This window comes from Adelges cooleyi, unplaced genomic scaffold (genome assembly GCF_023614345.1).
Source record: "Adelges cooleyi isolate 19-005CV unplaced genomic scaffold, UGA_ACOO_1.1 ACOO_flye_CR_arks_rails_tigmint_CR_PRNA_376, whole genome shotgun sequence".
In the NCBI taxonomy this organism is placed as follows: domain Eukaryota; kingdom Metazoa; phylum Arthropoda; class Insecta; order Hemiptera; family Adelgidae; genus Adelges; species Adelges cooleyi.
In genome coordinates, this window is record NW_026096053.1 from 1,369,724 (window position 1) to 1,384,814 (window position 15,091).

A 15,091-nucleotide genomic window follows, 5' to 3' on the forward strand; every position below is an offset into this window, starting at 1 on the left:
TATAAAAAAATAAGTATCAAAATAGACACTTCTTTCCTTTGGTAATAATATGTATGTTCAAAAATGTTAGCCTAATGTTAAGTTTTAGCGAAAAATTGCCTATACAGTGCGCCTTAATAAACGCTAGTGTAGAGGCCCCTTAAGAATCGTCATTATGTTATTGCACAATTGTTTGTATTTAGAGTTGTCATTCGTAAACTAGTAGGTATATTAAAAAGACTTGTCAGTAGTCTGGTGTAATTATACGTGTTATTGGATTTCAGTGAATACAATATGTCGGCATGATATAAATATGATACTAGCAAAGGTGTTTGCGTTACTATTGACAACCTTGGATCTCGAGCTTTTTAACCTTGTCGGCTACATAAACTACTCATTTTAAGGTCTCGACGACGACGTACTACAATCTTACAAACGTTACAGATGCATTTTATAAATCAAATGAGATGCAGTTTTGTTTCGTTTATCAATAGAAAGCAACTAGTGACTACTATATACACATAACAGTATAATTCATATAAATTATGTATAGACTATAGTCTGATGTAACAAGACAGTATTGTTGTAATACTGGACTTAATGGTAGACACCTCTGCCTCGAAAGTGTTGACACAAAATAATTATTGTAATGTTGTTTTATTATACAGTGTATTTACTTCAAATAGTAGTTATAAGTTTTAAGTACAGCCTGCACATTTGGACTTTGGACAGCTAATTAATTTTCGGTCGAATTGCAACTAACAAAAAACCAGGAAGTTGTATTAATTATACTTTTACTTTATTATCTATTTACAGACAACACAATAACTACTATATAGGTATTATACACAACGTTATCAATTTTTGTTTAAACAGTCAGTCTATAATATTATGCAAAATTCGTACAAAATCAAGTTAAAAAAAAAAGTTACATAAATTACTGTTAATTAAATAATACAAAATAATACATTAGTCGTTGACGTTTTCATAGAACCATTTGGTATTTACTTGACTTTTATAAGCTTTAAAACTTCACTGGTACCGTTTTGAAAAAATCGGAAATCTCTTTTAGTGTCCTGTTCTCAGTTTCAGGTAGTTCTTTGTATAAATAAATAAGTCCCACAACACCTAATGTACCAAAGATTACAAAAGTATTGTAGAAACCGGCCAGCAGTTCAAAATTGGTATAGAACTTGGTCATGACGAAACTCAGTAGAAAATATGTTGAAGCACTAATACCACACCCTATGCATTTACTCCTGAAATATTAAATGTATAAGTTATGTTAATACCATTTATTTTTTATTTTTTAAAGAAATTATAATAATTGTTTTTTCAACAATATTTTCTATAGAATGGCAGTAATAACCCAGCTACATCTTAATTATAATTGTTTTTTTGACTCAAGTTAAAGTATTTGGAGGCTTAACATATAGCCAAACCGTATATCGAATATTTAATAAGTTCTTTTTGATTATTATGTTTTTAATAACAAAAGTTGGTAATTTTATCACTTTCAAACAACGTACATAAAAAGAAAAGTGATATCATTCATCAACTTATGCAAAATTATCATTTTGTAACCCACAAAGAAGTCTAAAATAGATTACATGTGATTTGTTAACTACTTATACGTATCATTTTTTTTCTTTTACTCATTCATAAAGATAATGGGAAGCTTGGAAGGGTTACTTAGAGCCACCAAAAATTAAGCAAAGATTTTGGCATAGCCTCAGGGCACTGCGCTAAAATCCTCAAATGAATTCATTTACCGTTTACTGTGCCAGGAGGCTTTTAAGTAGATTTCACGGCGTCATTGGTTACAACTCACGTCTCAGTTTATTCATTTGGAATTGAATAGTAACTAGGCAAACTTACTTCATTGGGAAGACTTCGCACATGAGTATCCATACGATTGGCGCGATGCCTAACGACGAAGCAAACGAAGTCAAATAGAAGAGTGTGACTTGGATCCAAGAGGTCAACAAACAAACGGGTGCGTAAGTACCAATCACTCCGATGCCGATGTAACTGATCGAACAAACTGAATACGATAACAAAACCAGGAATCGTTTGCCGAACTTGTGCACCATAAAGATTGTCAACACGTTACCGATAATGGCAAATCCTGTGTATACGGTCTGTAAGGAAGGAAAATATAGTACATCAATGCATTGTATAAACTTCGGGTCGTTTTACAATGGATGTAGCGGCTGTCTGTCGTAAAATATGGCCAATATTATCCCCCACCCCTACATTTTTTACTGCAATTTCCATAAAATGATCAAGTAACGCATTTCTAGTCATTCCTGAAGTCATACGCCAATCATCCCTAACTGGTTGCCTGACTAGGGTTGACCAAATAAGTTTGGTACGAGTGCGGGCTCAGATTTATTTATCTTTTGTGACGTCAAGTCTAGAGGGAAAAGCTACCGCTCACCGGTTCATGGGTTCTTATTTATAAAAAAAAAAATGGCTGTTAATGGATCAAGTATTTACCATCGCCCACGCCGAATCGAACGGAGTCTTGAGTATCTTGAATATGGACAGCAGGTAAGGCGTGTACGGGACGCCCGACATTATGTTGGAGAAAAATATGAACACCACCATGAGTGTTAGTGGCTTCCACAGGTCGTCGAGATCATTTATTAAATCGGTGGTCTGTAGCGAACCGTCTGCGGTGAATTTAACAAAACACACTGTAAGATCAAGCCGGTTTTTTTAGCACCTACAACTAAAAAATGATTTACCTTTTAAATGTTCCACCTTGTCCGCGCTCTTTTTCAAGACGTATTCGACCATTTCTTTGAACTCGAAAGCGCATTTCTCCTCGCTCGCGTTTCCCCGGAGCTTCCTCAAAGAACGTTTGGCTTTTTCCACTTTACCCCTGGACAACAACCACATGGGCGAATCGACGGTCTGCAAAGCAAAATTATAGCCATATATGTGTTGTACACCCTCGAGCACACGTCGATAATTATTTCCACTCACAAAGATCAGGACCACGAGATTCATTAGCGGTATGGCGACGGTGATTAACAACGAAAACCTCCAGTTCAAAGTGATGGCGTACACGACGCTAACGAACAGATAACCGCTAAAAAAGAACACGTTCAACAGCGAGGTCAACATTCCCCTAAGTCTGGGTTCGCACACTTCACCGCTGTACGAACCGTTAAGGTTGGTTGCAAAGCCCGTGCTCAGGCCCATCAATATTGTGCACCAGTATATCGCTTGGACGTCGTGCGACAGAAACACCACCGACACGGACGACACTTGAATCAGACAGGTGATGAACATGCATATCCTGTGGCCCAAGAAGTTCTGAAACACCGAAAGGAACAGACTTCCCAGAGGCGGAGACAAGTACACCAGGCTCGCTAAAACACGGAACGCGGTTATTGTAAATCGACAATAGTCGTACAGAACAGTTAGCAAAGCAGTTATGTTAAATAAAACGTAAGAATTACAAACAAATTCACGGATTGATAGCAGTCACGATTAGTTCCAAGAGCGCGGACGTCGATGCCATCGTCCAAACGGTGGTTTGATAATTTACTAAATCTAAACTAAAGTACATTTTAACATGCCCTCAATATCGCGCACCCGCGTTTATAGTCCTGTAAATCGAGTACTGAAGCTCGAGTCTTCGGACCAACGACGCAAGGAATTCGGTATTAATTTAATTTTAGTTTTTATTGTTTTCTTTTATATCACAGTTATACGTATTTGAATTTATTCTTTACAAAAGCCGATTGACGTCAATTTATAAAAAAAAACATAAACATGCTTTTTATGGCCGGGGTATCAATTGAAAATTCGCGTAACTCTTTTTAGTAAGATCAAAATCTGCGCCATTCAAACATTATGCTTTATTTAACTTTTGTTTTATGCTTTTATCGATTTGTTTACTCAATGTGTTTTCTCGTTTACTTGAAAATATCAGCAATTTGTAAAGACTACCGGGGGTGGCTGTTGAATTCTATTAAAATTATACTGATGAGAAAATAACTATTGTGATAACTAACTATTGTTTTATATTAGTCAATTTAATTTTAATTCTTCGAGTAACCGACTCGGTAGAAAACATTATTGTGTTTGTTTAATGGTTATAATTGCTGTCGAAACGAGGGAAGTTATGACTTACCTATCCACGATAACTGTTCGTCTGACACGTTGGGCAAGTACTTGTCGTTATTTTCGCGTATGGATCCGACGATTACAGTGGGAATCATGATATCTATTCCTTGGGAAATATTGAACAAGTACGTCGTCGTTAACATCAAACACTAGGTACAAACAATAGTATTAAATAAATTATGTACCAAACAAGTGGGTTGCTTTGAACTAAAATGTCTAGTTTTTTAAATAGATAACGCAAATTTAAAGAGACGGAGAAATAATTAATAACAAAATATAATACTTGTGCAAATGTGGATTTTAGTCCGTAAGAATATTCGGTGCCCGTTTTCATTAGGACTACTGGTCGTATGAACCGCCTGACCCTTAAAATACAAATTGTCAATATTAACAAACACATTGTAAAATATATATAATTAATATTATTATTGTAATATAGCTGTTTTAATCTTATATTAAACTAATATTTGACGGCGTGAAACTTTTGAGCATTTTATAATATCCGACCGCGCAACCCTTGAGTTCAAATATTATAGTTTTACATGTGTTCTAAAAATTATCAACAGACTACAGTTAATCTAAAATATCATAATGTTCTATACCAATCAAACATTATTATTTTATTACGCTGTATATGTACGTACACAGTAATGGTAAACAGCCGTCGCCGAGCACTGACACTAAAATGGCCTAGCTCTGTTTTGCGGTTACGCTAAAATATCAACAATAAAACCTTTTAGTGTATTGATTGATTAAATATAAATAAATCCGTTCGTAATTCGTTTGGCGATAAAACGAAAAAAAAAATTGTTTTATCTAAATTTCGTACATTTCATTAGCACTAATTAGCACGTACATATTTATTGTATACATATTTATGTAATTTAACACTACACATCATTTTCGGTTAGGTTTACATTAAATCGCCTATTATGTTCGTTAGTTATAATGCATTTTAATCAAACCTCATACTAGATAGTGTTTTACAATAAAATATTCAAATCATCAAAATCGATTCCGAAGAACACGCAGATAAGATTATACAAAAATCGCAATCTAATCTCGATTGTGTTTTTTAGTGTTTAAACTTTAAATGGCATATTAGTATTTATAAAAACCAACACTTCAATTCAAATTTATAAAACGTAAATAGGGTTGAAATTGGCCTGTGACATAAACTTGGTCTACTTCTACCCTTTATACTACATTTTATCTGTTTGACAGTTTTGGTTTTATATATTATACAGGGTATCTAGACTTTCACTTTACGCCTGATTTTTTGATGATATAGTCAAATTTAAAAGAAATGAGAAAATGTGAAACATTTAAAATTGTTATCAAACGATAATAATTATAAGTTACTGTTTTTTTTTTCATTTAGAACCAGATCAAACCTAAATCAAACCAGATTTAGAGGAAGAGGTTTTAAAACTTAAATAGTAACTTATGCATTTAATTGATATTTTTATTATAAATGATGTGCAAGCTATTAGAGTTCAAAATTTAAAACGGGAGGTCGGATGGCGTTGAGTAATGCTTGCTAATACAAATATTACTACACTTCACCTTTCCTTCACATACTTTATAAAATATAATAAAATAATTAAATTATCAAATAAAATAAAGAGGTTACTGATTAATATAAAATATTAGTTATAAATATATATTCTATCCTAATTTCTAAATATTTTACTATTTTTTAGGTATTTAACTCAACTACATTTTACATATGCAGTTGCAAATCTTAAACAGATTTAGGTGCAAGGAAGTAGTGTGTAAACAGTTCCCTCCCAGGTTAGCGATTACTTGGTTTAAAAAAAAAACCGATTTAGGTAGATATAAAGCCGAAAATGGCAACTGGCAAGCTACCCAATAAATAAATATTTAAATAACTAAATGAAATTGAGTGAACGAAATAAAGTTGTGATTATTTATTCTACCATAAAATAAATATTAAAGCTTATCTAACGCCCGAACAGATCATTTGATTAAATATTAAATTTATGTCACGATTATTTAAAAAGATTTATAACCTTATCGCTTTAACTTCGTGTACTTAATGAAAAAAAATAACAAATTCAAATAACGTTTCTTAAAAAATGTGTTTTTTAATCTAGATACAGAGCGATCCATTTAATGTAATCAAAGATTTTTAAATAATTTTCTTTTTAAAAAACCTGTTTGTACCTACTATTTTTAATAGTTTCCAGAGAACTCTAGAATTGAACAAAAAATAGATGTATAGTACTGATTCAGAATAACGTTTTGTAACTGAATTGTCTCTAAAGATATAAACTACAACATTTTAACTATATATCCAAAGAAAATGACGTTAATTGATCTAATATCATCCTGTATATTTGAAATTATATATATATATATTTTAATCATATACTAATAATGTACTTACCTTAAACCCAAACCCTGCCGTGCGTACGGAAAGATGACAAGTGGTACTATACTGCAAATAAAAACGAAACCAATGATCAATCACTCGATATTGATATCTGATAAATGCATTTGAATAATGCGTTTTAATGCGTTGTTCAAAATGTAAGGATTATCAACGCACATGAAGATAAACCCTTTGTCGTTTTCCGTGCAGTTCCTATGAATGAAATGAAAAGAAACGATAATACTGATTATAAAACTCTACTGAATTTAACAGGTCCGTTTAGTCGCTGTGCATAACTATTTTAAGGGTAAATAAAAAAAGCGAAATGTTCCTCACAATTCGAAGTACAACAACCGTTTGAAAGCGATATTATCGAAGTGTACTTAGAATTTAGTATTGTGAAATTGATATAGTAATAATAATATACATTCTTGTAATTATTAACAGTTTAAAAAAATATATATCAGTAACCATTTGATATGATGTTTGAATACAATCATAATATAATAGGTACATAATATTATAACTATCAGTTCCATAATATTCATTATAATCATGTAAATACTAATTACTATATATTTATTTATAATACTATAATTCGCCACAATGATATAACATTTTATACCTAATTATAATAATTATTATTCTGATTTAATAATGCGGATTGGTTTTCTGGCTACTCTATTCCCATAGTTCACTGATTAAGTCAACGTTATTCAATGATTACTTAACAATTATATAGTTGAATTTATTTCCTATGTCATTACGCGAATATGTTAATGTACCAGACTTGAACAATTAATTATACAATTTGCATGTAAAATAGAACTAACTAATTAATAAACAAGTTACAGTCAGTTAAAATTTTCTGAGTACTAACTTACTTTGTTCGTGCTTACTTATTTGATTTTTTAATTCTAACTATTTATTAGATCTACATACGGTTGTTTTTTAAACATAACCTTTAGTCTATAAATATGATAAAACATAAGAAGGGCTTGTGTGTGGGTATGCAATTATTCCTATAACGCCTCTGCGGATTCGAATTTTCTCTCAACATTTTACCATTATATTTGTTTAGATAAACTGATGACATTTTGGGAGCGATCGAGTGAACAAAACAGTTAATCTCAATTAAGTTTACACTTAAAAACAACAGCGTTACAGTATTAATCTTTTGATAATAATTATTATAATCACGGTTATTATTTTCTTTGAGAAAATATGTAATGACTATTGACTAATTTTAACGTATTATTCCATAATATTTTATAATAGGCTAGTGCTTCGCTCTAGTATTTTATAATAGATTACTTAATTTAAAGGATTTGCTAATAACCAATTACGCAATATATTAATAATCATGATTATTAGTCTAGTTTTTAAATATAAACAAATCAAATTGATATCGCAGCTAAAATAACGACAACGCCGGTGCTAGTGTAGCAAAAAGCATACTTCCTTCTTGCATAAGAATTAGGAAAATATGAAAAATGTATACTCTAATGGTGTACACAAAAATGGTTCCTAAAAGAGTTATTCCTGCGAATGACATTCAGCACACTTCGCGGTGTGAACAAATATGATAGTATGTTGGAAAACACTGATTTTGTTTTGTTTTATTTTTTAGATGTTAATCATTCATACGCTGGTTTGCAACGTCACCGTAGAATTGTTTACATAATTTAAATCATCATAATAAAATACTGTCTGGGGCAGTTGTGACTAGAGTTCGTACCAATATTGTCCAGCATATAACACATCAGCATTACACAACATCACCATGCGCTACCAATACAATGTGAGTATTTTATTTTATAAATACACGCTATTAGTATTATATTGTTGATGTTATTTTAAATTTAAATTTTAGTATTAATTATGTACAGTAAAACTGAGTTATTTAACTTAGTAGTTGAAGGGGGCTGTCGGCACACGATATTAAATTATTTTAGCACAGGTAAAATAAAATTGCAATTTACAAACAAATTTTTATCGATATGAAAATATATATTTTACAAAATAACATTATTAATTGCACTTTTTTTCCTATAAATAAATTTAAAAAAAGTACTCATACAGACATTAGACATTTTAGTGTTGATAAGTGATTAAAACTATCCATTCTTTATTATCTTTACTAACAAGTAGTATCTTATTTTAGTGATGAGAAAAACATTTAATAAAATAAAAATTACAATTGTTTAAATAATTATACAACTGAAAACTAACGTTAGCAAATAAAATATTATTTTATTATATTTTTGAAGGTCCCCGTTTGTCTCATCCTATAGATTGATCCTTTAATATGTATGTCTACATTATAGGCACATATTTATTATACATTTATAATAGTTAATTTGTATCAGCTAAAAGTGTATAATATTGAAAAATAATATGGCAATAAATATGAATATATCAGTATAGCCGTTATTTTGATCAAACTGCTCAATGCAGTTATTTAAACAAAAATAGGTGCTAACTCGTTAATTTGTATTTTGTATAGTTTATTAATATTTTCTTAAAACACCTCCCTTTTATTTATATATCACCTACTTTACAAACAAAATAGCAGTTTATTCAAAATAGGAACTACCTATTTTAATATCACACGCCTTCAGCGTTAAAAAAAATAATTTCGAGTTATTATTATTAAAAATTCCAAACGATAACCTTAAAACCACAAATATGTCGACCGTTTTAAATAGTCTAACTTAGAAATTAAGTAGGCATAGTAAAATCATAAGTTAAGTTATATTTAAATGTTCGGACAACTCGATGAGAACGGTCATAGAACATATCAAAATTACTGCTGGCAACATGCGCGTGTTACTAATAATTATTCATAATGTGTTATTTGTCTTTAAGAAATCGAAATTGTTCATACATGGCAGACCGTTTTCGAAAGCTCTTCATAAAGGATTCGATGAGATCCCGGGTCCGAAATCGTTGCCCCTCATAGGCACTTTGTACAGTTACTTGCCCGTATTGGGCAAGTATAGATTCGATCGGTTACACCGCAATGGACTGGCCAAGTATCGTCAATACGGTCCTGTGGTCCGAGAAGACATAGTGCCCGGCGTTTCTCTATTGTGGATATTCAAACCGGAAGACATAGAAACGCTTTACAGGAAAGAAGGAAGGTACCCGGAGAGACGGAGTCACTTAGCCCTGCAGCGGTACAGATTGGACAAACCCGATGTATACAACACTGGAGGTTTGCTACCGACGTGGGTGAAACTTAAACGATGAGTATAGGACATAATATATATTCTCTAGTTAAATAAGCGATAGCTGTTGTTAGAATACTTTAAGTTTGATAATGTTTTTAGGCCAAGAAGTCGGCCAAGAGAGTTTATGAGATTTTTTGCGTCACGCTTATTTATTTACTCATTTGCCCGTTTATTCGAATTTAAATAAACCTAAAAATGTTACCATGATTTTTACATTTCTAGCTTTAGCTCAAAATCTCACTTGTTTATTTTCTTATGCATTTCACAGCAACGGTTCTGACTGGTGGAGGATCAGAAAAGCGTTTCAGAAACACATAAGTAAAGTTCAATGTGTCAAGCGGTACATTGACAGCTCGGACATGGTCGTCCAACAGTTTATAGACAAGAGAATAAGAAGACAAACTATAAGCGAAGATTTTACTGCCGAACTGTCCAGACTCTTTCTTGAATGTACGATTAAAATAATATGTAAATAAGTTAAGCGCCACGTTGGAAATAAAAACAAAACCGTACAGTAGTTAAAAATACACCCATAGACTTAATCCCGCCAACGGTAAGATAAACAGCCTTTTCGTCTAACAGGTATCACCTGTAATGTAAATGTCTTGTCCGAATCCCCCACACACAGGCAATTAATTCCAACTTGTCAACTGAAACTAACTAACATCTACCTAAAATTATAACTCATAATATATTTGATTTAAACTCAGTGCCAGTTATAAGTATGAAGTTTTTATTTTAGTATAAAATCCCAGAAGTGGTAAGCAACTGTATTACTGAATTATTGTAATATGTTTTCTGATACAGAAAAATCAGCAAAGAATAATTAATCGCGCGAACAATGAAAACAATTTTAGCGTCTATATAAAGGAAACAATTAAATGGAATCTTTATAAATTATATAAATTAATTATATTATAACCTTATCCAATTGGTCCAAGTAATGCGATTCACGAGTCATGAATCACAATTATAGTATAAAAATTGTCTAACATTGAAAATTAAATGCATTCTTTATACACTTAAATTACTATCTTTGGACAGTTACCCTTTAGATAGCTCTTATTTTTTTTTTCCGGAGGCTCTGTGGTTGCTGCAGAAGCAGCGTGGTTTAGGGGTGAGGGGGGGGGAAGCAACATATTTTTAACCTAGGTACCCCTAATTTATCCCTACCCATTTTTTCTCAAAAAAATGTACAAGTGTATTATTAAAAAAGTGAAAAATACATTTGAAAAATGTTTGTGAGGATTAGATTTCAATTTTACCTGCACAAATATATTCAGGGCGTACCATAATCTATTGTCACACATTTTAGTGCTTATTTAATGATCATTTAAGAAAAAAAAACAAAAAAAATTGCATAATAAAAATTGTTTATTTACTGGTATTTTTTATTTGAAGTTCCATTTATTATTATTTGTATTAATATTAATTATAAATTATAATTTTATTGTCCTTTATGTATATAATATCTAAAAGAATATATATTTGACATGTAACTTGTTTTCACTAGTTAATAATTTTTGTTTGACGTAGTGACTTACTTCATTGCATTTGACGAAAGACTTCAACGTTTCGAAGACGAAGAATGGGAATCCGATTCGGATAGTTCAAACCTGATAGAGGCAGCTCAAAAAATAAACAACGCGATCCTCAAAACCGATAACGGGCCACAGCTCTGGAAAAAATTCGACACCCCTATGTACAAGAATATAAAAAAAGGACACGAACACATCGAGAAGTAAATGACATTTTATACTTTCATTATCTATTGATCGATCAGTTGTACTGTAATTATGTGCGGATTAAGTGAGGATTTCAACGATTGTGGTGATAATGAGCCATCCTTCTCAACAGCCTCATTTCTGTAACACAATTTTTTGTCTACTTTCAAACATTCCGCACGTTATATCATCATCAGAACTCACAACTGATTTGTATAACTTAAATTTCCCTTCGGTCTAACTGGTATCCTTTTATCGTACAAAACTGTCATCCAGTCACACTTGATCCTTTATACCACTGCACTGCGAATCTTAAATACTTGAATCCCCGTCGACCTGGTCGTCTCGATCACAGCGTAGCTATTACAACAGGTTAACAAAAGTTTAAAATTGTTTTCACGCTCAGAATCGCTTTACGAGTAGTGGCCGAGAAATTATCAAAGTCTCATCGAGCCCAGATCAACCCTGGCACTTCTCTACTCGACGAGTACCTCCGTTCTAACGACACCGACGTCAAAGACGTTGTAGGGATGACGGTGGACACGCTGTTGGCGGGAATCGATACGGTAATCGTACAGTTTCAAAATCGGTAATTATTGTTGACTTTGATTTGATCATTCGGAAACCCTACCATACAGGCCACGTACTCGTGTTCCTTTGCGCTCTATCATTTGTCGACGAATCCCAAAGCGCAACAAGATATGTACTCGGAAGCACTTACCCTATTGCCGGACCGAAGCAGCGAGATCACCGAAGACGTACTGGATCGAGCCGTGTACGCCAAAGCAGTGATCAAAGAAATGTTCCGAATGAATCCAATTTCGGTGGGCATCGGCAGGATACTGCCCGAGGAGTGTGTATTTTCAGGATACAGGGTACCGAAGGGGGTGAGTAATATATATTATATAATCAAGTTTAAAGGTATTTTCGATTCTTCTGTGCCTTCAACGTAGGTAATTATAATTAGTTTAGCGCCTGTAACAACGAGAAACCTTGACTTCGGATGAGTCGTTCGAGTTTAAACGTAACCTAAGTTAAATTAATAAATGAATAATATTATAATATGAGACTTAACAGCAAGCTATAAATTATCGAAACCTTTTTGTATTTTTTCCGGTTTATAAAATTGTACAAAAGTGTCGAAAAGTAATTTTAATTATGAACAAGTGATAATAGCGTTTAAATGTTAGGACTTAGGAAGTCGCATCATTTATTCGGAAATAATTTTCCCTAGGTTTTTATTTATAATGATAGTTGGTTTTATAATTTTGAGAATGAGATAGTGACAAATAGACAATTGTTTTGTTCACTAATACAGAGAAAATTTAAACTAAGTATAACTAAAAGTTAGTCAAAATAATAGTTAGAAAATGTATTTTAAAAAAATACTTACAATGCATTTGAAACATATTCAATATAAAAAAAAAAATTACATACAGATTTATGAAACCAATTTCAAATACAAAAAAAAAAGCCGGTACAGTAAGAGATTAACAAAGTAGGGTCCAGTATCGACAAATTAGGATCGAAGCGTTTTGTTGAATATGAATTTATAGGAACCTTGCACCTATTGGGGTCTTTAACTGTGCTTCTACTTAAGGTCTTTATGGCGAAAAACGGTTTTACTCGGTACCTACTGTACTTACGACATCCCTGGCGAGTTTACATAATATTATACAAACTGCGTGGTGCAGTTTTTTTATCATTTACTATTTTTATTTTTTAGTTTTTAAAACAATCATAACGTTTACAGACGGTGGTGGTGACGCAGAATCAGGTAACCTGTAGGATGGAAGAATATTTTCAAAATCCCCAAAGTTTCCTGCCTGAGAGATGGCTGAAAGACAGACCAGAATACAAACCCGTAAGCCCGTATCTTGTTTTACCCTTTGGCCACGGTCCCAGGACATGCATAGCCAGACGTCTTTCGGAGCAGTTTCTTCAAATAGTCCTTTTAAAAGTAGATTCCCCCCCCCTTTTTTTCTACCGTTGATGTGAATTCAAATGTTGTAAAATAACGTTTTACAGATTATAAGAAATTTCCAGTTGACATGGCGAGGATCTGTTCTAGACAGCAAATCTTTGTTGATCAACAAACCGGACGGACCAATCTGCATTGACTTTAAAGCGAGACATTAAAAAGTCACAAATAAGAATTTTTTTTTGTGTATTTAAAACGAAAAATATTTTTCGTGACATATGCTTTACCGAATTATAACTGTTTGACAATTCATGTGATACCTAAGTATAATTATTGATTTTGATAAATGCCGAATTGCATTAATGTTAATGACTTTATATTCCAACCTGAAATCTAGACAGCATCTACCTTACAATTAACAATTTTTTTTAAAGAATATTTACAATTTATCAACAATTTGTGAAGTAATTGCGCAGTTTTGTATCTATGTCCAAATTATAAAATAAACTATCGATAAAGCAAATTAAGTGAATAGTAAAAATAGCCAATAAATACGAATTGTTTGATTTGTTGTATTTAATAGCAGTAACGTTATTCAATTAAGATTGCTACGGAAAAAATATTTAAGATACGCAGTTTTAAAAATGTAAATATTAATTGGATATAACTTTTAAGGATATAGATAATATTAAATAACACAAAAACGGTTATAATAAATTATTATGGATTTATATTCTATACATAAAAATGTTGATAAACAAATTATAACAACATAACAACTTGTTGTATAATTAGGCAAGTCAATTGAAATTTCTATTGTTATAATAATTTTTGTAAACAGAATCCATTGTATAAAAATTATAATGAATAATTTAAAATATAACATAATATGTACTTATTGTCAATTTTGTTTACATAATTCATGGCACAATATTATATGGTATGCATAAATAAGTTATTAAAATAATTTGAGTATAGTCTAACACTATTAACCAAACAGTGTTATTTTATCACTCAAGCATTTAATGTGTACTTATAGGAAAAATAATTAGATAAAATATATATATTTAAAAAAAATTATAATTCGGACATATTTTTGTAGGTATTGTCCATAGTATAATTAGGTAATAAAAATTTAATATAGGTTTGATAAATTTGTTATTGAATAATTATAAAAATAAAACCAATTAATAAACATACAATTAGTTAATAACGTTAAAGTGGAAATATAAAAACAGTTTTGGTGTTGAAATTTATAATTAACTAACTAAATAATTTTTACTCTATGTATTGATAGCGTTTGACGAATTTATATGGTGATATAACATTTTTAACTGTGTTTTTAACTTTAACTTTTAAATCATGAAAAGGTGGTTTATAAATTCTAATAATTGGAAATGATGGCAATATACTTTTAAATGAACTAAATTTATTTAGAACCGATTTGACTGGATGATTGTAAACTGAAGGAGAATATGCTGAAGTTGAATGGCTGGTGTAACAATCGTGCTTCGAAGGTTTTGGCAAAATGATTTGGGGAGGTGCTGCTTCTTCGGGTTCAGATTCTTCGATAGTTTCTAATGGTGGTTGTGATGAAGCCTGTTCTACGCCAACGTTTGAAACTTCTTGCACAATGGGCGGGTTCGGCTTCAATAATTGATAGAAAAATGTTTTACCTAAAATACCTTGACCCGCAGTA

At 31.7% G+C, this 15,091-nt stretch overlaps 2 protein-coding genes across 4 annotated transcripts; one reads left to right on the forward strand and one right to left on the reverse strand.

Annotated features, from left to right (window-relative positions):
• Positions 1 to 811: 811 nt before the first annotated feature.
• On the reverse strand, positions 812 to 6,891 carry LOC126840370 (facilitated trehalose transporter Tret1-like). Of its 3 annotated transcripts, XM_050576051.1 has the most exons (10): positions 6,692 to 6,891; positions 6,530 to 6,580; positions 4,764 to 4,831; positions 4,403 to 4,484; positions 4,127 to 4,268; positions 2,971 to 3,359; positions 2,730 to 2,898; positions 2,479 to 2,654; positions 1,858 to 2,120; positions 812 to 1,238 (listed from the first exon to the last, which is right to left on the reverse strand). In XM_050576051.1, exons 4-10 carry the CDS (start codon positions 4,451 to 4,453, stop codon positions 1,004 to 1,006), a joined length of 1,425 nt encoding a protein of 474 aa, XP_050432008.1. In that variant the 5' UTR covers positions 4,454 to 4,484; positions 4,764 to 4,831; positions 6,530 to 6,580; positions 6,692 to 6,891; the 3' UTR covers positions 812 to 1,003. The 3 variants fall into 3 exon arrangements, with proteins under 3 accessions (XP_050432008.1, XP_050432007.1, XP_050432006.1); XM_050576050.1 differs by lacking the exon at positions 4,764 to 4,831; XM_050576049.1 differs by having other exon boundaries at positions 6,530 to 6,891.
• A 1,069-nt stretch (positions 6,892 to 7,960) lies between these two features.
• On the forward strand, positions 7,961 to 14,046 carry LOC126841171 (cytochrome P450 302a1, mitochondrial-like). The gene is made up of 9 exons (XM_050577509.1): positions 7,961 to 8,084; positions 8,145 to 8,315; positions 9,383 to 9,744; positions 10,016 to 10,197; positions 11,284 to 11,488; positions 11,878 to 12,037; positions 12,110 to 12,358; positions 13,225 to 13,431; positions 13,500 to 14,046. The coding sequence occupies exons 2-9, from the start codon at positions 8,298 to 8,300 to the stop codon at positions 13,608 to 13,610; spliced, it is 1,494 nt and encodes a 497-aa protein (XP_050433466.1). The 5' UTR covers positions 7,961 to 8,084; positions 8,145 to 8,297; the 3' UTR covers positions 13,611 to 14,046.
• Positions 14,047 to 15,091: the final 1,045 nt, after the last annotated feature.

Excerpts from the sequence above, each read along its gene's own strand:
- LOC126840370 (XM_050576050.1), bottom strand. The coding sequence starts at position 4,453 with ATGAAAACGGGCACCGAATATTCTTACGGACTAAAATCCACATTTGCA. Across the intron at positions 4,269-4,402 it reads TAAAATCCACATTTGCACAA|TGTTTGATGTTAACGACGAC; the intron begins GTATTATATTTT and ends GTTTGTACCTAG. Across the intron at positions 1,239-1,857 it reads TGCGAAGTCTTCCCAATGAA|GAGTAAATGCATAGGGTGTG; the intron begins GTAAGTTTGCCT and ends TTAATATTTCAG.
- LOC126841171 (XM_050577509.1), top strand. Across the intron at positions 10,198-11,283 it reads GTCCAGACTCTTTCTTGAAT|TGACTTACTTCATTGCATTT; the intron begins GTACGATTAAAA and ends TGTTTGACGTAG. Across the intron at positions 12,038-12,109 it reads TGTTGGCGGGAATCGATACG|GCCACGTACTCGTGTTCCTT; the intron begins GTAATCGTACAG and ends CCTACCATACAG.